The sequence below is a fragment of the Gouania willdenowi genome, chromosome 7, assembly GCF_900634775.1.
Source record: "Gouania willdenowi chromosome 7, fGouWil2.1, whole genome shotgun sequence".
NCBI classification, from domain to species: Eukaryota; Metazoa; Chordata; class Actinopteri; order Blenniiformes; family Gobiesocidae; genus Gouania; species Gouania willdenowi.
This window is the reverse complement of record NC_041050.1, coordinates 10,017,689-10,038,952: the sequence shown is the minus strand read 5'-3', so window position 1 is coordinate 10,038,952 and position 21,264 is coordinate 10,017,689. Positions and strand designations below refer to the sequence as shown.

The window sequence follows — 21,264 nt, the reverse complement described above, 5'->3', positions numbered from 1 at the left end:
AAAACAAGTCAGTCCTAAAACTATATTTAAGAAATAAACAAATTAGTAACTCAATTAATTCAATGAAAAAACAAAAACATTTTCAATCAAAGAAAACAGTGTATGTATGCAATTTTTAGGGTGTATTTGCATTTGATTTTTTTTAATTTTTTTAATTTAAATTCAAAAGGTGTTTTTTTTTATTTTTATTTTAGTGAAGTTTTTTTTTAATCAAAAATACTTTTTTGATTAAATGATGAAGACACAATTTAATTTTTTAATTGAATATTGAATCAACAAAAATTCCTTAATATAAAACAACGGTTTAATTTCTATTTATTGTTTTTAATGTGTTTTTATTTATATTTATTGTTTCATACACTGGAGCTCATTGTATTGTTTTTGTTTTATTGTTTTTTATTTTTTGTTGTTGTTTAAATGTGCTCTATGAATAAAGTGGATTGAATAAAATTTATTTGCAAATGCTTAATTAAAAAAAAAAGTGTTGTGTCAAAGTCTCTCTCGTTTCATTCTTATTAATTTAATTTAACGTGGGCTAATCTATCCACAACACAGCAACTTGCCCAAAACCAGTTAAGCCAAAATACTTTCCGATATGCACTCTGTAATAAAAAACTCACAACCATTATTTATATATATATATACAGTATATATATATATATATATATATATATATATATATATATATATATATATATATATATACTGTATATATCGGGGGGGGGGTTTGTGTGTGTGCAATTTTTAACAATTACATATTTAACTTTAGCTTCCATCAGGATGACTAAAATCCACATTGAATAGCATTTCCTATATCCTCAAAAAAATAAAAATGAAAAATCATTATTTGATATAAAATTATTTAACAACTGAAAAAACGTGTTGAATGTATATCAACAAATAGTGTAATTAGGAAAAGAAACCAGGTAATTTCTTTTTTTATTGTTACCTTGGTAAAGTCCACCCCCCCAAATACAACAAAGGACATAAAAAAGCTCAAAATAAATTTGACTTTATTGTTTGATTTCCAGCCTGTAAAACTAACAAAGAAGCATGACCTGAAACTCTTTCAACATGTTGAACACAGACCTTTAACATTGTTGTAAACCTTTGATGAACCCAAGGCACCAACAACCCAAGATTAACAAACAGCCACAAAACCTGAGATCTGCTTCATGTGTAAGAGAAACCAACTGCCAACCATCCTACAGTCTAGAATAAATCAAATCTATGTGCTGTATGAAAGAAAACACAACTTTCAAAACTACAGATTGTCAAAAACACTAAACTAAATAAAGACACTGAGGAATCAGTTTAACAAATAAAACCAATTAGCAATTGATGCTGGATTTTGAATGCAGATTCCAGCTCTCAGAAAATGTTATTGATGTGTCCGTTGATCAGTGCTGGTATTGAAATATATCTGCAGCCATAAAAAAAAAATAAAAATAGAAAAGGCAATTCTGGCAAGATGTAAATGACATCAACGTTGATTTGATAAATGTTGAATGAGGTGTGACTCAAAAGCTTGTGTTTTAGCTTTGATCTAACTGCATGTAATACGACTTAAACCTGCTTAATACTTATTTAATGCTCTTAACATACCTGAGCCTACCTTAAACGGAAACATGAAATTGTCCCACAATATAAAAAGAAAAAAAAAAAAAACAACAACAAAGCAGTCCTTGACCTTAAGGTATCTGATAATGATATCTGAGGAAATATCAGATTAGATGAGATCTTTCATATTACAGAACAAGAAACAAAGTGCTTGAATCATTGTAGAAACCCTAACAAAAATACTAGCACAGCGTATTCATCAAAAATAATTGCATATTTTCCCGAGAATCGACTTGCAGTGTTAGGTGCACTAAGGTCAATTTATTGTAACAAGAACACATTTTCACATTCTGCTCATCTCCTCACAAAAACAGAAATAAAATACAAAAAGATGGTGCAATTTCCTCCAAAATGATACGTTTCTCTCATTATTGAAAATGTCATTGTTGTGCAACACAATCAACATTTTCCCGAAAAAAGAAAAAAGTAGCAAGAGGAGTTTTGACAGAATTTGTTATTTTCTTTGTCGTGTCTAAGTTAATAAAATTAGTTTAAAACAGGAATTGAATATTGCAGATGCTCAATAAACAAACAATAAAGTATCTAAAAACCTTATTGCTCCTTTGGTTTTATAAAGGTTTGCTGTTTAAAATATAAAACCCTTTTTTTTCCCCCATTCATTCGTCTTCTTTAAGCACACTCGGGTGCAATGCTGGGTCATCCAATATATTATAAAAACACTAGGGAAAAAATAAACTCTACATTTTTTCTCATCAGTTGCATAAAAAAAATTATTGTGGATTTCAGGCCACGTGAAGAATCTTTGACTTAGTCAGGGTGTCTTGGCTACAGACATTGAGGTAATCAAAGTATTTATTTATAAACCTAAAAGCTTAAAAAAAAAAAAAAAACGTGTCGCAGTATTGACGTCAGAAACGTAGGTTAAAAAAAGATGTGCATCTGAAAAGTGCAAAAGTGCTAATTCCTCGAATTCCTTCGACCTCCCTCAAAAGCGTGGTGCTCCTCATGTGCTGCAAAAAGAGGTGAAAAACTAACAATTAGTTTTTTTTTTCATCTAAAGCTGTAAATCTCATTGATGACTCATACCAGAGCTTTAGACAAAAGGAAAATACTCACGTTTATAAAACACTGCTTTAAAAGGAGTTTGTGGGAGTAGCTCATGAATCCTTCCTAAGATCTTTGACTCATTAACACATGAGGCGTTTCTGTTCCACACTTGGAAAATATCTTCTCTGTCTCTCACGCTGATGCTGACTCCGACAACCTCGTCGTCTGTAACACCAGGGCAGCAGAATCAGATCAGAGAGCAACACTGAGCCAAAACTGAAATGCAGCATCACAAAAGTGTCAGCTTTTACCTGCGGGGCAGTAATCACTGAACTGTTCGCCAATCGTAGCCAGAAGTAACTCCTTCCATACTGTAGACTTCATCAAAAAAAAGAGAATTAAGCACAACAAATGTATTCATCGAGTGAAAAAATTTAGTTAAAGATGCAAGTTACGATCATTTAAAACAAAAAAATCAGATTGGCTGTGTTTGAAAAGTCATATTATTGTACTACTCAAACTAAGTCTGATGTCAAAATGAGTATGTAGTGCATTCACATAAATAATAATAATAATAATAATAATGCATAGTCATCACCATCCCCTGCCAGATTGGTTCTCATTATAACTCACAACCTTTTCCTAAATGTCCTAAATCTAAGAACTTAATATTATCACATCAGAATTTAAAATTACTTATTATCTTAAACGGTTTCTAAGAAAAGTTGTCGCTTTTGAAGATATATCAAACCTAGTAAAAAAAAAACGGAACAAGGGCAATTACTCCGGAAAAATAATTGCGCACTTCTCATTTTCGAACTCAAGGTACTGATACCCTGAAGCCACACACCAAATTTGGTTATCCTATCTCAAACAGTTTCAAAGAAAAGCTGTGCCTTTTGAAGATCCCTTGAAAAGAGTAAAAAATACGGAACCAAAGCAATAACTCTGGAAAAAATAACTGGGCGCTTCTCATTTTCGAACTTCATCAAGGAGGCCACACACTGAATTTGGTTATCCTATGTTTCTGAGAAAAGCTGTCCCTTTTAACTTGGACGGACGGATGCACATAGCTCAAACCTACAATGTACTGGTTTTTATCTAGTGCTTTTTCATAGACTCTCAAAGCGCTTAACATTGATGTGCATTATTCTTTCACTCCACACATGATGGTGGTAAGCTACTATTGTAGCCACAGCTGCCTTGGGGCAGACTGACAGAGGCGAGGCTGCCATATTACGTCTTCAGCCCCTCCGACCACCACCAACACTTACTCACACACCACATTGATACGAGGCAATGTGGGTAAAGTGCCTTACCCAAGGCACACAACAACAATGACCTGGCTAGAGCGAGATTCGAACTCCCAACCCTTCGATTATTGGACGACCACGACCATTGAGCCATGGTCACCCATTTACATACTATGAAAAGATTGAGAATGCGAGAAATACCCAGATGTATACTATATCAAGACATTTTTGAAGTATGCACGGTGGGCACACTTGTCATACTCAACCGCCCCATGGTGCGTTGAAAGCAGAACATAAAATTGCCAAAAAGCCAAAAATCAAACATCCCCTTTTCAAAATAAAAGCATCTCCTGTCTTCCATTGGTTTTGTAACCCTTTTGTAAATATGGCTCTTGTTTTGAAGTTAACCGGAAGTTTAGTCAGTAACACAATGGGGGGTCTCTGAAAATCTCGGAAATATCGGCATGAAACGAATCAAATGACCACATGGTGATATTCTACTTGGTCACAGATATTTAGCCTCAGTGTGCTTCAGGTTTTTGTCGTTCCAGGTTTGAAATGCATCTTGGGAAACTTCGAAGTATACGTTAGTGGGAACGGTCACTATTCTAATCATCCTACTCATACTTACTGTATATAGTACAGTATATACTCATTAAGTTTGTCGTGCATAGTACTGAGTGTGTCATTTCAAACACAGCCATTGTGTAGGCCTCATAGATCAATAAATCATAGATTATTTGCTCAAAGAACAGATGTAAAAGGTTGAAATTGCCACTTGAAAGTTTGTTTTCATCTCCACTGTAAACACTCGATTTATTGATATTGTCCGAAAAGTTTTGCGCATTGCATTGTGGGATGTGGAGTCCCGTGGACGGGTGCATAGAAGTGTTTTTACTTCATTCGTACTGTGATTTCTGATGTTTGCCCCCAAAAGCTCTGCCTAAGTGACTTCCCAACACATTTCTGATGTTTTCACGGACTGACAATTGTGGCAAAACAATGTTGGTGGTTTTATTTTGGGGCGAAAAGATCTAATTCCGGACAAAATTCAACGTCTTGCACAGTGAGGTGATAGCACAGGGAATACCGGTAACAACAACTACAACAGAAATAGTGGTAAGTTAATTCATTTCCACCTTGTCTGGCGAGGAAACAAGAAATAATTTATTTGCATCCATCTACTGGACTCCACGTCCCACAATCCAATGCTTCAAAACTATTCTGCGTTTACATTGAGATTAAAACAAACTTTTGAGCAGTCATTTTAACCATTTAGATCTTTTTTTTTTTTTTTTTTTTAACAGAATGACCTTTGATTTATTGATCTGTGAGGCTTGCACTATGTTTTTATCTGTTTTTTTTTTTTTTTTAAGTTGTCTTCAGCAGCTTTAAATGAAAACATGAGTTATTTTGGAAATCACCACGAATGAGGAGAAAGTTCCTATTACTTACTGTGCACTCTCTAGGAACTTTCATTTTCCACACACCACCCTTGGCGTTGCTTTCTTCCTCCCTGGATTAAAACATACACGGTGCATTGGTCACTTTCAAATAATACAAAAATTATCTTTAACCAAGTTCAGGTATAAAGACTCACCACAGAGGTTTCCTTTCTCCTCTCATCAGGTGGTAACTACACCTTGTGGGCAAGCTGGACACGCTGGGTATGTTGTTGTAAACTCTCCAAAAGTCCTACCCCATGGACCAAATAAAGGAAGGAGGAAACATTGTATTCTAATAGGCAATTTACTGGCACGGTAAGCACAAATATTTGGTCTTGTTAATATTTTACTTATGTCGCTCTCTCTCTCGCTCTCTCTCTCTCTCTTTCACTTATCTTCCCTTTAGACTGATCAAAATGTAAATATGTCGTTCAACTAGATATAATATGTGCAATAACAAGAAGAAAAAAATCCTGACTCCACTTAAAGACAGAAGACAAACAACACAGTTAAACCATGCGACTCATAACTACAATAATCACTGAAAAAAAATAAGGCTGTAAAGATGTTGTACCTGGACGGTCTCGACAGTGTAGATCTTTTTTAGGTTTGATTCACATTCAGCTGCTGTTGCACCTGGTAGGGATCTGAAAACCCAGAAAAAACAAACAAATAGGGTTATCTGTTTATATATATATATATATATATATATATATATATATATATATATATATTTTGTAATTAAAAAAAAAGTATATGTACAAGCTTTAATATTTCCAGAAGCTGTAACCATGTATTAGGATGATATAAATTCTTTGGCCTCTGAGCAGGGTTGCATTGGGTTTAGGAGGGAGGGTAATAGACGGGAATCAGATGACAAATAAGTAAACAGTAAACAACACTGACCCCATTTAATCCCAGCACTCAGGCTTGAGAATGCTGTTATTGCTTTGTTTCAAAAGTGCTTAGAAAAATACGCTTTTTTTATGTAACAAAAACAAAAACAAAAAAAGAAAGAAAAGAAAAGGAAAATGACTGATATATTTGGGAGTTTAATATAAATAGAAGTGGGTCGTGCTAGGCTAGCACTAGCATGCACAAGTGACCCATGACTCAACAGATTTTTATTTAGCACAATAACACACTGGCTTATATGAGGATATTCTATTGTTGTGTTTATACGTTTTTAAGCTAAATGTCTTAAGTAGTTTAATGTTGTTGTTTAAAAAAAAAAAAAAAAAAGTAGGTCAGACAGAAAGGAAGTTGCCAGATAAGTAAACATTCCTACACGTAGAGGGTTTTTTTCTCCTTAATGTATGTATTTTGTAGAAAATGCTGTTAGTTTATATCAAAAAAAATTCAGACAAAATGTACCCATGTCTTTGTTCTTTTATACAGGTCATTTGACTCACTCGCATAACTTTTAAGACAGTCCAAAATATTAAACAAATGAAAATTGTTAAACAGCATGTTTACCTATCAAGCCAGAAGGTCCATGGAGAATGTAAAGGCAAAATGTCATGGTCATTGTGAGTGGAAATCCTGTCCTCATCCCTGTCGCTGATGTGAAAAGTGTGCTCCAGCAGAGCCTGGCTGGATGAAGGGTTCAGAACTGCCATTTAATTATTGCACTGTGGTGATCATACAAATCTAACAGGTCTCTAGTGCAGATGTTTTCTCTCTGGCTCTTATCGTTTCTTATATATACAGACGTGTTAGGTAAAAGTAACCCCGATCAGCTGCCGAGTCATTGGTTGCTTCACAGGGTGTTCCACTTCGATTGGTGACTGTTTTAACCAGAGAGTCGCTGTTTGCGGAAAGTCACTTTCAATAAAATGTGGCTTTATATTTATTTTTGGATGTCGGTGCCTGAGTGTCACTGATTTTATTTTAAATTATCACCGAGCGGTAAAAATTAAGCACAAGATGCTTTTATGATTTCCTTGTGAACTTATGAAAGAGGGTTTTCACAGCGCGTCATCAAACCGGAAGTCGCTATATTGGCGGTACTTAGCAAATAAACAAAGCAGATCCCGAGTGTGGAACGAAAAGAAATTGTGAATTATTGCCGGGTTTTTGGCTGCCACCGATTGGTCAGATCATTAAAAACATTTGGAGTTTTCAGTTCAGTGAATTGTTGATAGCAGCAACTCTTAACTAATTCTCTAGCGTGAGGAAACATCAAACCTCTGAGGAAGACTGGCAGTGTTCAGAGATCAAATTTCCTGGAAAAAATGTGTCTGAATAAACAAAACCTTAACATATACAAACATTAACACTGCATTTTTATGAATATTAATGTCTTGTAATATTCATGAATTATGATTAGTATCAGAAAAACAATACAAGGAATTTAGCTTGGTGGATGGTGCTAAAAACAAAATATAAACCAGAAACACAACAGCAACAATAATAATAATAATAATAATAATAATAATAATAATAATAATAATAATAATAAAGGATGGATATATTTGTTTAGATTATTTAGAATATTTTAAAAGCCTTAATAATTCGTTGTTGCCATCCCACCAAAAACTGACTCTGACTTTTAACAAACAAAGTTACACAAATAAAAGAATAAAATGCATAACCAGTCGCTCGTTTTAAATATATTGACTTCCCTCTTATTAAAATTAATCAGCCAAAACCTGAACAATTATTGCACATAAATCGTTTTGAGTGATTAAGTTGGACTTGCTTAAATCCGCAAGTTTTTTTTTTTTTGTTTTTTTTAAACTTTTGTTTTTTGTAAAACCTGTTCCAAGTTCAGATTTGATCCATGTCAATAATAAGCAGGCATTCGGAAGGACAGCTAAAGGATTTATTGCGTTGCCTAGCAGCCTGTGACGCAGCGGAAAGCGATCATCAAATAATACGGGTAACAAATTGAACGACTACACCAGCTGCGCCGTCAGAAGGTGGGAATGAAGCTATGACGTCGTCTTCCATCGACAAAAACAATACAGAACTCCGAAGGCTTTACTCAGCAGTAAACGCTATAGACACTAACTGTGATAATAATAATACAAAAAACAAATTTGGAAAAACTAAATAGTTAAAAGACAGCGTTGCGGTGCGGTGCTTGCTGCTTTTCAGCAACGAATAAGCAGGGTTCGTTCATGTTTTGGTAAAAAAAAAACAACAAAAAAAAAACAAAAAAAACAAAACGTATTTGTGCACATGCGCAGTGGTCACCGTCACCAGCTTTGTTGGTTTGCTAATGTAGAGCCAAGTACCTGCTATTTCCTGCCTGTGACTGCGCACAGCGATGGACGTCGAGGCTTTACTGGAAGCATCTCAAGGTATGTTTATCTTTACCTGAACAGTCCAGTGATAGTTTATTAGATTATATGTTTTACCTATAATTTAACGCGCTCCATGTTTGGTGATAACGTTACAAACGGGACTTAGCCTACTTATAAAACAGCAGCTTGTGCTTACTACTACTACTACTACTACTTCTACTTCTACTTCTACTTCAACTACTTCTACTTCAACTACTTCTACTTAACTCTCTGTCTCACTACTTTATTGTTATTTTAACACCTTGACCCTATCATTTGTCAATATAACTAACAACACACAACTTTACTGTAAATGTTTTGTTCGGTAGCACCACAACATGCTGCTAGCATCAAGCTAACCTTGACAACTTGTGTAAACCTTCCTTGATGCAGTTCATTTAAGGTTGAATTGTAAATATGTGTTTGTTGAAAACATTTAGTCTGTGGACTTGTTTGTATGCTATTTGTTGGCACCAAACAACTCACGTTTTACACCTTTTTTTTAAAAAAAATGTGTAATTACCAGATTTTGAGAAGAAAGAGACGAGGGAAACCTGTCCCATACTAGAGCAATTCCTGTGTCATGTTGCCAAGACGGGCCAAACATTGTAAGTAATTATACATAGAAAATTGACTTATTGTTAAACAAAGATGTGAATGAATAGTTGAAGACCATGTTACAATATCATTTTAATTTCCCTGTCCAGTTATTTCAAATTGTGTCTAACCGTCAGACCATTTTGTTTGATTTGCAGGATATCGTGGTCACATTTCAAAATGTACTTCATGTATAAGTTGGAAAAGGTCATTGAAGACTTTCACGATTCAACACCAGAACAGCGGTCACTGCACAATCCCAACATAGAACATATTCCCTTTGAGGAAATGAAAGAAAGGATCCTAAAGATTGTGGACAGCTATAATGGGTGAGTCGAGTGTGAGTGTAAATAGGTAGTTGGATTTAAAATGACAGCATTGCAACTACTGGTGTCATGATACAATTTTTTCACTGTTCACAATACCCATTTATCAGTAGGGGTGTGAGAAATATAGATATATCGCGATTTTATTTGGGTGCCGATTTTAAATCGTTTTTTTAAAAAAAATTTTTTTTAAATCGATTCGAAATATATATATTTTAATATTTAATCAATATTTTTCTTACAGTATTTTTCACATTTTTGTTTACGTGTGTTTTCTACTGCTGGAGACATTGTCACTTCTCAGCAGAGCAGCCTAAAGGCAGGCATACACTGTACGATTTTGGGCCTATTTCAAGCCGATTCACGACTCGTGCGTTTATTTTGTGGGATCGTGCGAGTCTCTGCTAGATCGTGTGTCGTGCATCGTGTAGTATAAATTAGGTCACGAGAAGCGATGAACACCTCACGACCAGCTCCCGATCAGCAATCGTATGGTCGTAAGTAAATCAAACATATTTGAACTCCAGTCGCTCCACGTGAGGGTATCTCACAGTTGAAGCAGTGCCACGAACCACCTTACCTTAAACTCTCACACTGCGCATGCGCGAACACTGTAGGACCGCTGTAACATTGACGGACTGTACTGCCCACGTCTGTCCATCCAGCTCCTGGTACATTTTATCACCGTCTTTTTGTTTTTTAAAGCTCTTTTTGCTGAGATTTGCCAGAGGTTGTTGTTGTTGTTGTTGTTCTTCTTCTTCATTTGTACGTTGGATTTCCGGAAACCAGACCCCGATGTGTTGTGTATGGACGTACAGTGTGAGCAGTCAGATCTTGTCAGAGTGTCGGTCTGTACAGTGTGAGAACATGCATCGTGAGCTGCGCACATTCCAGCTCTGCACATAAGTCGCACAGTTTGAGCTGGAGCTGAGTACAAAAATCGCACAGTGTATCCCAGCCTTAACTACTGGGCATGTTGGCCAGCTCCTGTTCCTACATAAAAACCTTGAAAATTGTGCCACTTCCGCATCTCCACTCCAGTAGATGGTGCTGTATATATAATAATAATAATAATAATAATAATAATAATAATATTAATAAATAGGATGTTTTGAAGAAATTAGTTTTGACTCAATTTGTCCTCTGAATGATTAATATCTTCTGATGAACATATACAGCAACTTCATTTTTCATCTCTGCTTTTATTTTTTATATTAATTGGGTATAATATCACAATATAACGGGATAATATCGTATCGTGATACGTATCATATTGCAACATCCTTGCCGACACTCGCCTCTATTTATCAGCCTTGAAAATTGGCCATACCGATATTGATCCGATGCGATATCGGCTCTAATTGTTAGGGGTGTGCATTGCCATGAATCAAATGATACAATTCGCAATTTGCATGTCGCGATACACTATATCCCGATACTAAATAAAGTGATATACGTTGCTATATATCGCAATATCAATAATTACTCATTTCACCTTTACAAGCACTAAATTGGATATCGGTCCAATATCAGCCAGAAAACAAATATCGTATTTTATGGGACTACATCTAAAATCTCCAATATAGTATATATTGTTTTTTATTATTTATTTTAGTTTTTTATTCCTTTTATTCAGTTATAGAATATTCTTATTCTAAAAGGTTAATTATATGTAATCTGTTGGTTTATAATAAATGGGTCTGTTTTTTTTAATAATCAAGCATTTTCTAACATTCCACTCTATAAAATAAGTAATAAAAGTATGTATGATTTGTGCTGGTATTGTATCGGATCGATATCGGTAAAGGCCAATACTCTGCTACTCGGCATCGTATCGAAAGTGAAAAAGTTGTATCGGGACATCTCTATATTAAATACAATTTGTTTTATTTTATTTAAACTTGCGAGAACACGTAAATGGTAACTAACTCTAATTCATTTATTCATTAATGTATTATTTTTAATATTTTTGCACCTTATCTTTAATTTGCACATTTTCTTTGTGTAGTCTTGCTCCTTTTTTCTGTGCATGTGTGTTTGTATAATAATAATAATTATTATTAGTGTTGTTTTTTTAATATGTTGCTTTTTGCCGTTCTAATTACCCCTTAGGGATTAATAAAGTTATTTCTGATTAAAGTACCAGTATGTTTATCAAACTAACCACTTACATTTATAAAATAAAATATGTACTTTATCTGCTGCACTACACTGACACCGAGTGACTCAATACTTAAGTTAGCACAGTTCAATGTTTTGGTTTTTTAGAACATAATTTCAAAAATCGATTTGGGCATTTTTTTTTTGGGATCGATATGATAGTCTCGCAGTGAAATGTCATGATATATCGGCGAAACGATTGTTCTTACACCCTTACTAATTATATATACTTTAATTACTTATTATGTGGTGTGGAGTGATTGAAAATGCTTGATCAAGTGATAAAACCTGAACAGAAAACCATAGTCTGCAACAGTAGGTGTGAGACAAAAATTCTACAGTCAAATAAAATAAATGAATAGCTAAAAATGAAAAGACCCTGAAAAATACCTTCGAAAAATCTAATAAAAAAAACCAATGTATATTATATGTATAGATATTTTAGATGCAGGCTGACTTAATTCCATACTCTTTTCTTTCTTTTTTTTCCTAGTATCTACAATATCAATATTGGATCAGAACACTTTTTATTGCAACTAGAAGCAAGCAACCCTTTAAGTTCTTCTTCTTATTATTCTTTTAAATGCACCTCTTTGTGATTGTCCCATGTGTTGTTTCAGAATCCCATTCACCATCCAGCGTCTGTGTGAACTCCTCATGGATCCCAAGAGAAACTACACAGGGACAGACAAGTTTCTCAGGGGTTTGGAGAAGGTGCGTTAACCCTGATAGATTGGAATCAACATGAGCAATAATTATTCTCAATATAGATTGTAGGGGCCAGTTTATTTATTTATTCAGTTTTTAAAAGCTTGTTTCAGATAAATATTGTGCTAATGTCTTACAGAATGTAATGGTGGTCAGCTGTGTTTACCCCACATCAGAGTAAGTGCATCAGCTGGTCTTCTTTCTCTTTTTGCTAGTGACGTGTCTGCCGTCAACAACGTGATTTGATTTAATGGTAAGGAGGGAGTGAACAGAAGCTCCATCAGTGACAATAACTGGACATTTAGCATTTTAACATTTATTAGTGTAGAACTCTGTTTGAAGAGCTGTTTTTTTTTTTTTTTTTTTTTTTTTTTTTTTTTATACAAACAACCAAGATTCTCATCACTACGGGCAGCACAATGTGTGTCTGTTGAATAACACATACTCAGACAACAAGTAACAGTGTTTGACGTGTTTCAAAGGAAAAATGGATCCAGTGGAAACAGAATGAACGGAGTGAAGTTTCCAGGCAACTCGACTCAAAGCTCAGACAGGTGAGAGACACGTTCTTTCTTGTGGGTCCTTTCTTTGCTTGTACAAATCTAAAGTGGCTTCATTTGTTGCGAGACGGTAGCTGTGTTTCCATGACATTTTTTCGCAAAATAGAAGCGATATTTCTTAATGTCGACAAATTTTAATACAACACTCTGCGTTGCTTTGTTGTTTCCTGTCTATCATGGCAGTATTAATTATAAAGTATAATGCTCAGAAATGTCTTGGTTCACGCCATGTTTTCTTGGAGAGAAGTGGTCATGTGATCAGCTATGTCTCGTCCTGTGACGTGTAATTGCGATGTATTTCCATATCGAAACGTCGGATAAATCTCCTCATGAAAGCGTAGAAAACTATTTAGCGATATTTGAATGTTTTTTTCCGCGAAATTCAGGTGTTTCAATTACCAGTTTTTATATTGCTGTTTGGATTTTGTTCATTTCTAGGGGTAATGGAAACACAGCTAATAAAGTTTTAAAAAAATAAGGGCTTATGTTGTTCTCCCTCCTGAAAAACTGAGCGATTTCCCTCCCAATGACATGAACTGTGTTTTTCTCCATGCAGTCAGAATCTGAATGGCCCAGGATCTCCGAAGCCATTTAGCAGGCTAAAGTTGTCATTGTGCAGTAAGCTGTCTTCCAATGGGCTCCCTGACTGTCCGCTCAGCAAAGATTCAGAGGTAGAAGAGGAGGAAGAGCAGCAGCACATCAGGTATTTAAGCAGAAAATGAATTTGTTGTTCATTGATGCCATAATCAGAAAAAAAATAAAGAAAATGTTTAATGTTTAAGAGTTTAAATTCAATCATTGATTCTTTTTTTTCCTTCTGTGTTTTAATAGTGAACCCTCTCTGACTGAAAGTAAGAGCACACAATACAGCAGAACAAAAAACAAACACCCAGTGGAGGAAGAGGAGGAAGAGGAGGAGGAGGAATCAGACTCTGATTCACGGCAGGAAGTCAAGAGGCGGAAGTTCCAAGAAAAAGAAGAAATACAGACAACAAGCAAAGAGACAGAGTTTTCTGCTCTGGAAAAACCAGAGAGTCCATCAGAGACCTCGACTGAATCACGTGGTCAAGACGATGAAAGTCGTGTCGTACTGGATATTTCAGACAATCAGGGTAAGTCATGGTCATGGAAGTTATGGAATAAACACGTTCTCCACTTCTGACTAATGGAAAAAATATGTCCAATTCTGCCCTTAATCCAATTCAAAATCTTTCATTATGTGTAACGGATGAAGTAGTGATCATGTTATCATGTGATCGAGAATGAATGCAGAGCTTCATCTGAAGTGTGTTTGCAATTAAATCTAAATGTGAAATATTAAATCTAAATGTGAAATGTTAAATCTAAATGTTAAATATTTTAAATATTACATTTAAATCTAAATGTTAAATATTTTAAATATTACATTTAAATCTAAATGTTAAATTTTAATCTACATGTTAAATTTAAATATAAATATTAAATCTAAATGTAAAATATTAATTCTAAATGTTACATTTAGGTATTAATGTTAAATCTAAATATTACATTTAAATATAAATGTAAAATATGAAATGTAAATGTTATATTTAAATATAAATGTTACATTTAAATATAAATGTTACATTTAAATATAAATGTTACATTTAAATATAAATGTTAAATCTAAATAGTACATTTAAATCTAAATGTAAAAGATTAAATCTAAATATTACATTTAAATCCAATATTTAAAATGTTAATGGTACATTTAATTATAAATCTAAATGTCAATCTTAAATGTTAAATCTGAATATGTATAATCTAAATGTCACGGGTGAAACTAAATATTTATCGAATACACCGGTAGCAACTTTACAATTGGCGCCCCATAGTTTGGTACAATTTTGGGAAATTTAATAGTCAATAAAGTCAATAAATGGGGAAAGATGACGAAATAGAAACTATACGGAAAAATGGAATGTGACATGGAAATGGGTAAACCCTGAAATAGAAAATCTGTGTCCCTCCACGTTATGTTTTCTAAACCTTTCTTTAGAGCTAGAATATTTTTTATTATTATTATTATTATAGCAGAAACACGGTTGTTATTTGGAGTGTGACTATAATATTATGTCCTGTTTGCTCCTCAGAGCCCAGCAGCTCACAGACTGAACCATCAGAGAGGGACGGGGACGTACAAGATGGTGTCACAGCTACAGACGGCGAGAACAGCGACTCCTCTACAGAGCAGCGTCAACAGCCGCCCTCATCGTTGAGCAGGACGAGCGTGGAGCAGGACGACGTGAACAATAACTTGTGCACTTCTCCTGACGTGTCAACAGAGGGCAGCGCTGACGGATCAAAGCGTGATGAGCCTGGAGAACACAGAGAACATGACTGTGACTAAGGCTAACCTGCCCACTGACATTTTATACACTGTATTAGACCATGTGTAGCACTGTGGACCTTTGGCTCGGAGGACCAGAGGAAACATTTCATCCTGTACAGTTTTTCTTCAACGTGAAAGAAGACAACTTATGGACTGCTTTTTGCCACTGATAGCTAAAAGTTTTTTGTAATTTTTATTTTTATATTCTTACCCTTTAATTTAACCTTGATAACTGATGTGATCAGTCATCTGTATCATTTGGCATGCATTCCAAAATGCTTTGGTTTAATAGGCACACTTGGTTTTAATCAGGTCACACATCATTAAGAATGTGAAGCAACATTTCACAAGTCTTTTTTGCTCCTTTTTTTCTATTAATATTAGATTGCACTTGTTGATTATTAATGTGGAGAGACAATTTGGCTTTATCACTGTATGAAACCAACTAAAAACCACGTTTGCAGTAGTAACCCAGGCTGGTAAGACATCATTTCTGTTTTAATCTGTGTTCAAACACAAGTTCCGTGCACACTTATCCTACATTATACCATAGTTGAACAAGCTTTGAATGATTAACATCTTTACAGTTACTGTAAATCAGTTATTTGTGGATTTTCTAATTGTCCACTGCTTTCTGTAAAACAGATAATGGAGAACTGAAGGAGTGTACTTTTATCACCGTGTTCATGAGGAACAATAACTTTGAGTTTACTTTGCTTGGAATTTTTAATAAATGATCTACCTTTTTGTTTTTATTCAGTTATAATTCTCTATATTTTGTGTAAAATTGAGTGTCAAAATTTGCTTAACATTTTATTTTCTTCTTGAATCTTGGTTAAATTGAAAAGGCCTTTTTGGTGTCAGGGATTTCACAGCCATACTTCAGAATAAAAAAAAGAAAGGCATCAAACGGCCATTGTTTACATCTGAAGGCCTGTGTTGGCTCACAGGCTGACAAACGGTTTAGTGATAATCTCAGCTAAGATGTTTCAAGGCCATGGAACAGTCACTAGTTGTTTATCCTCTCATGCATCAACTGGATATTGTTCTCTTATACTAAATACATAAAACTTTAACCAATAAAATAATTCAATGATTTATTGGTGAATACCTCACTTACATTTTTTTTCTCTGTGAATTTGTACTAATGTGAAGGCATGAATATTATTGATTGTGTGTTGACACAAGATGCATCACTTTTTTCTCATTTAAAACACGTTTTTAGGGTTTTCATATCCCTTTTTTTTGCTGTGTAATTGTTTTTTTAATTTTCTTTTTTCTCAACTCCACACATTGTTCCTATGACCTTCCTATGTAGTTTTTGCAGTAATTTTCATATTCAAGTCTATGGTATCTTTACCTTAGTCATATTCATATCGCACGGGAAAAAAAAATCCACATATGCAATTTTGATTCTCAAATAAAAATTATCTAAGTTTATTAAAATTGTATTACATTTTAATTTGTGCATAAATATTTGTGTTTTTCAACCTTGGGGTCGTGACCCCATGTGGGGTCACCTGGAATTAAAATGGGGTCACCTGAAATGTGTAGTAATTGATCAACAATGACTGATTCAAATTATATATATATATATATATATATATATATAATTAAAATATTTTTATTAAATTGTTATTCTTGATGTATAATGAAAAGAAGGAAAATAAAATGAAAAAAGGGGAAAAAACATTATTTACCACACACAATCTCAAACTAAAAGATATACTTTCTCACATAACAGTATATAGTATAAAACTATCAGAGCTGGCTAATCTTGTCACTTTGTGCACTAATCCTGGCTACTCTGTAACACAGTATAACAAACATGATCAAAAACTAATTCTAGAGAAAAAAAGTATCTGGGGTCGCCAGAAATTTGCGATTTAAAAATGGGGCCATGACCCGAAAAAGGTTAGGAATAGGATTTACACATTTCGTGCACAACTCGTGTGTACAAAAAATGGCAACAACAAATTTTCAAGAAAAAAAATAAAATATATATATAGATGTATTAGTTATGTAGAGAAAAGATAAAAAAAGAAAAACTCCTTGCACCCACTGTCACTAAACAATCTGTAAAAACATAAATATATATATAGACCTTCAGTAAGCAAATCAGCCAGAATACTGAATAAAAATCTACTCTTGTACCTTTGTCCATGGTTGGTTAAAAAAAATAAGTCGGAAAAGGCCCTCACACCTGATTAAATTTTTTTCAGAACCCCTCAACACAAGTCTAATTTTCTCCAGTTTTAGATGATATAATACATCTTTCACCCATCGCGAAACAGTAGGTGAGGCAGCATCCTTCCATTTCAAGGGAATCAAGCGGCTTGCTAACAGAGTCGAAAAGACAATGAGCCTCCGACCCCCAATAGGTAGTCCTAACCCCTCACCTGTGACCCCGAAAAGCAGCAAAAGGGGATTCAATGTTATATTTACACCAAAAACACAAGAAATTACTTCGCAAATACCCTCCCAATACTGTTGTATTTTGGGACAAAGCCAAAACATATGCATTAAAGTGGATTCCTCTGATTTACATCTGTTTGACATTGGGTCAATATGAGGATAAATTCTTGCCAGTTTGGATTTGTGAATATGAGCTTGGTGAACCACTTTAAACTAAATAAGTGAGTGTCTCGCACACATTGAAGATGAATTAATATTCTTCAAATCTTGAAACCAGTCGGTTTCACCGATACCGGCCTTGAGAACCTGCTCCCAAGTCTGATGGTGGACATGGAAGGAGAACCCAAACCGTAAATCAAGCATAACATTAGTTAAATTAGTTAAATTGAAAGATATCACATTCACAAATGTTTTGACAACACAACGCCCAAATGTGGTTTGTTCAAATGAGCTCTTTTTTTGTTTCATTTTACTCATTTGAAAAGTTTGAGCCAGTGCTGCTCATAGTCTGCCTTCTACTATTAGGTTATTTCATATAATAGGGCAATATAAAGTGATTAAATATAGTTACTAGGGCCTGATAAAGGGTTAAGCACAGGTACAAGCAGCAATAATATCCAGCCATGATCTGCTTCAGGACTGATTGAATATGACAAGCGTTCACTTCTTCTAATCCTTTATCAGCTTCTGTCTCACAGAGGCCTTTGGCACCAACGCCAACTCCTGTTTTTGCTCATATATGTTATCAATATTTCCTAATTTAATAATTAAAGTCAAGTTTGGGTGATGTCTGTTAGTTGGCTGTTGATACTTGTCATTATGTGATCAAAAGAAGAAAAACAGTTGAGTCTTGAGGGCGATATAACGCAAACTTTTCATGAGTCATGGGTCAGCGACTGAGCGAGGACAACGACCAGGAGAAGGAAATCGACGTGGCAGAGCTGCAGGAATGGTACAAGAAGTTTGTGGTGGAGTGTCCGAGTGGAACTCTGTTCATGCACGAGTTCAAGAGTTTTTTTGGTGTCACAAAAAACAAAGAAGCTGGGGATTACATTGAAAACATGTTTCGAGCCTTTGACAGGAATGGCGTAAGTGTACAAACCTCTACTGTGTTTAATTTTTAGGATTTTGTTGTTGCAGTTTGTGAGTTTTTGTAAGGATTGAAAACATTTCAGAATAAATAGTAATGACTGGATAAAAAAAAATAAATATAGTTTGACTTTTTTTGCAATTGAAAACATGGAATTTTAATGATTCCAGCAAGTAAATTGTGTCTTCTTTTTGAATAATATGTTATGGTTTTATTTATTCAGACAACTTTTTAAAGTAACATTACTGTACTTTGATCTCCTGACAATCGAAACATGTCAGGAGATCAAAGTAAATTTTCTCAAAAAAGTCGTCTGGGTAAGTGATACCTTAACATATGGATTTTTGATGATTGAAAAGTAAGATTTTGTTCTTCTTTTTGTAGTTTCCCATGAGAAAACAGGCCGGAGTGACTTTATTTTTTATTTTTTTAATTTCAGTAAAGTCTAGCTGGTTGTGCATTTTTTTGTAAGGATTGTAAACACTTCAGAATAAATAGTAATAAAAAAAAGTTTTTACTTCATTTGCCATTGAAAACATGGAATTTCAATAATTCCAGGAAGTGAATTTGACCTTTTTCAATAATGTGTTAAGGTTCATTTATTCAGACAACCTTTTTCAGGCAATTTACTTTGATCTCCTAAGAGTTGAAACATGTCAGGAGATCAAAGTAAATTTCCTGAAAGAAGGTTTGAATAAATAAAACCATAATATATGGAATAATATGTTATGGTTGCTTTTATTCAGACAACCTTTTTTTTCTTTTTGTGTGAGAACATCCTTTCCTTTGATGCATTCAAGGATACATCAAAGCAATCACTAGATGCCTGTGAGGAAGACTGACAGTTGGCAGTCGAAACATGTCAGGAGATCAAATTTCCTGAAAAGAAGTTGCCTGAATAAATGAAACCTTAACATATTATTTAAAAAAAGAAACCGAAATGAACTTGCAGGACATAATATTTGGAATTTCAACAACTGAATGAAAGGTTTTGTTCTTTTTTTTTGTAGTTTCTCATGAGAAAACAGTTTTGAGTGACATTATTTTGTTTTTTAAATGGTCGGAAAATATAATATTTAAACCCTCATTAGTAGAAATAAAAATAAAAATCACATTTTGATATTAAAAATAAAATCAACTTCTCATCATATTACAACCCTTTTTTCTTTTTTCACACAGGACAACACCATCGACTTTCTGGAGTACGTGGCAGCCTTGAACTTAGTCCTCAGGGGGAAACTGGAACATAAACTTAAATGGACGTTTAAAATGTACGACAAGGATGGAAGTGGGTGCATTGATAAGACAGAGCTTCTTGAAATTGTGGAGGTAATTAGCAGACTTTAATACAATCCATGTGTAATGAAATGCTGCTGTTGAGTTGTAAAGCTTTGAAACACTGTTGAGATAAATCAGTGGCTTGTTGTAATGAATTGCAGCCAGAACAAGAGACATTGTAACATCCTCTTCTGTCATTCTCAGTCTATTTATCGGCTAAAGAAAGCCTGCCATGGAGAGCTGGATGAAGAATGTAATCTGCTGACCCCAGACCAGGTGGTGGAGCGGATTTTTGAGCTGGTGGATGAAAATGGAGATGGTGAGTTGACTCTGTATTCCTGGCCGTTTTTGACAGCTTAAAATCACAGATGAACTACCTCAGGCTACAATAGTCCATTGGTTGTAGCAAATAAAATCACAAATCGTGACAGAAAGAGTTTGTTGTCGCTCAGGGGAACTGTCACTGGATGAGTTCATCGATGGAGCACGGAGAGACAAGTGGGTGATGAAGATGCTTCAGATGGATGTCAATCCAAGCGACTGGATCAACGAGCAACGGAGGAGTGACTATTCCTAGTGAATCAACAGATATTCTGTTATTCCCATTCCTCATGTTTAATAATTGGCAGTGGCTATACGCACGTAGATGTATCAATATACCAACATTCTACCTGTACGTAGTGCCCCTCATTGGCCAGTTTAGTTAACGTGATAGATCACGTGACTAAGACGCAAGGTACATGTACTTCTGTTTGCTATTAAGACGTAGATTCTTAAAGTACGTTATGGACATGCTACGTATTTATGATGAATTGTTGTAATCTTACGTAGCGCCACTCATTGGCCAGTACTTCTGTTTGCTATTAATACGTAGATTCCTAAACTACGTTATGGACTAACCCTAACCCCTAACCCTAACCCGAAACTACGTTTCGGACTAACTAACCCTAAGCCTAAACCTAACCCTAAACTACGTTACAAACTAACCCTAACCCGAAACTACATTACGGACAAACCCTAACCCCAAACTACGTTACGGACTAACCCTAACCCTAAACTACGTTACGGACTAACCCTAACCCTAAACTACGTTACGGACTAACTAACCCTAACCCTAAACTACGTTACGGACAAACCCTAACCCCAAACTACGTTACGGACAAACCC

The 21,264-nt window shown here is 34.7% G+C and overlaps 3 protein-coding genes across 3 annotated transcripts; 2 read left to right on the top strand and 1 right to left on the bottom strand.

The window, feature by feature from the left end:
* Positions 1-995: 995 nt before the first annotated feature.
* Positions 996-7,123, bottom strand: LOC114467548 (eukaryotic translation initiation factor 4E type 3-like). The gene is made up of 7 exons (XM_028453935.1): positions 6,803-7,123; positions 5,901-5,973; positions 5,482-5,576; positions 5,337-5,397; positions 2,940-3,006; positions 2,698-2,853; positions 996-2,591 (listed from the first exon to the last, which is right to left on the bottom strand). Exons 1-7 carry the CDS (start codon positions 6,943-6,945, stop codon positions 2,539-2,541), a joined length of 648 nt encoding a protein of 215 aa, XP_028309736.1. The 5' UTR covers positions 6,946-7,123; the 3' UTR covers positions 996-2,538.
* Positions 7,124-8,295: 1,172 nt separating this feature from the next.
* LOC114467057 (serine/threonine-protein phosphatase 4 regulatory subunit 2-like) lies at positions 8,296-16,080 on the top strand. Its single transcript, XM_028453048.1, has 9 exons — positions 8,296-8,631; positions 9,140-9,221; positions 9,369-9,539; positions 12,317-12,410; positions 12,544-12,581; positions 12,887-12,958; positions 13,521-13,667; positions 13,796-14,076; positions 15,076-16,080. The coding sequence occupies exons 1-9, from the start codon at positions 8,598-8,600 to the stop codon at positions 15,330-15,332; spliced, it is 1,176 nt and encodes a 391-aa protein (XP_028308849.1). The 5' UTR covers positions 8,296-8,597; the 3' UTR covers positions 15,333-16,080.
* Positions 16,081-18,613: 2,533 nt separating this feature from the next.
* guca1b (guanylate cyclase activator 1B) lies at positions 18,614-20,674 on the top strand. Its single transcript, XM_028452119.1, has 4 exons — positions 18,614-18,817; positions 19,999-20,148; positions 20,302-20,416; positions 20,550-20,674. The coding sequence occupies exons 1-4, from the start codon at positions 18,614-18,616 to the stop codon at positions 20,672-20,674; spliced, it is 594 nt and encodes a 197-aa protein (XP_028307920.1).
* Positions 20,675-21,264: the final 590 nt, after the last annotated feature.

Excerpts from the sequence above, each read along its gene's own strand:
- LOC114467548 (XM_028453935.1), bottom strand. The coding sequence starts at position 6,945 with ATGGCAGTTCTGAACCCTTCATCCAGCCAGGCTCTGCTGGAGCACACT. Across the intron at positions 2,854-2,939 it reads CAGTGATTACTGCCCCGCAG|ACGACGAGGTTGTCGGAGTC; the intron begins GTAAAAGCTGAC and ends CTGGTGTTACAG. Across the intron at positions 2,592-2,697 it reads TAAAGCAGTGTTTTATAAAC|CACATGAGGAGCACCACGCT; the intron begins GTGAGTATTTTC and ends CTCTTTTTGCAG.
- LOC114467057 (XM_028453048.1), top strand. The coding sequence starts at position 8,598 with ATGGACGTCGAGGCTTTACTGGAAGCATCTCAAG. Across the intron at positions 9,222-9,368 it reads GCCAAGACGGGCCAAACATT|GATATCGTGGTCACATTTCA; the intron begins GTAAGTAATTAT and ends TTTGATTTGCAG. Across the intron at positions 13,668-13,795 it reads GAAGAGCAGCAGCACATCAG|TGAACCCTCTCTGACTGAAA; the intron begins GTATTTAAGCAG and ends GTGTTTTAATAG.
- guca1b (XM_028452119.1), top strand. The coding sequence starts at position 18,614 with ATGGGTCAGCGACTGAGCGAGGACAACGACCAGGAGAAGGAAATCGAC. Across the intron at positions 18,818-19,998 it reads GAGCCTTTGACAGGAATGGC|GACAACACCATCGACTTTCT; the intron begins GTAAGTGTACAA and ends TTTTTCACACAG. Across the intron at positions 20,149-20,301 it reads AGCTTCTTGAAATTGTGGAG|TCTATTTATCGGCTAAAGAA; the intron begins GTAATTAGCAGA and ends TGTCATTCTCAG.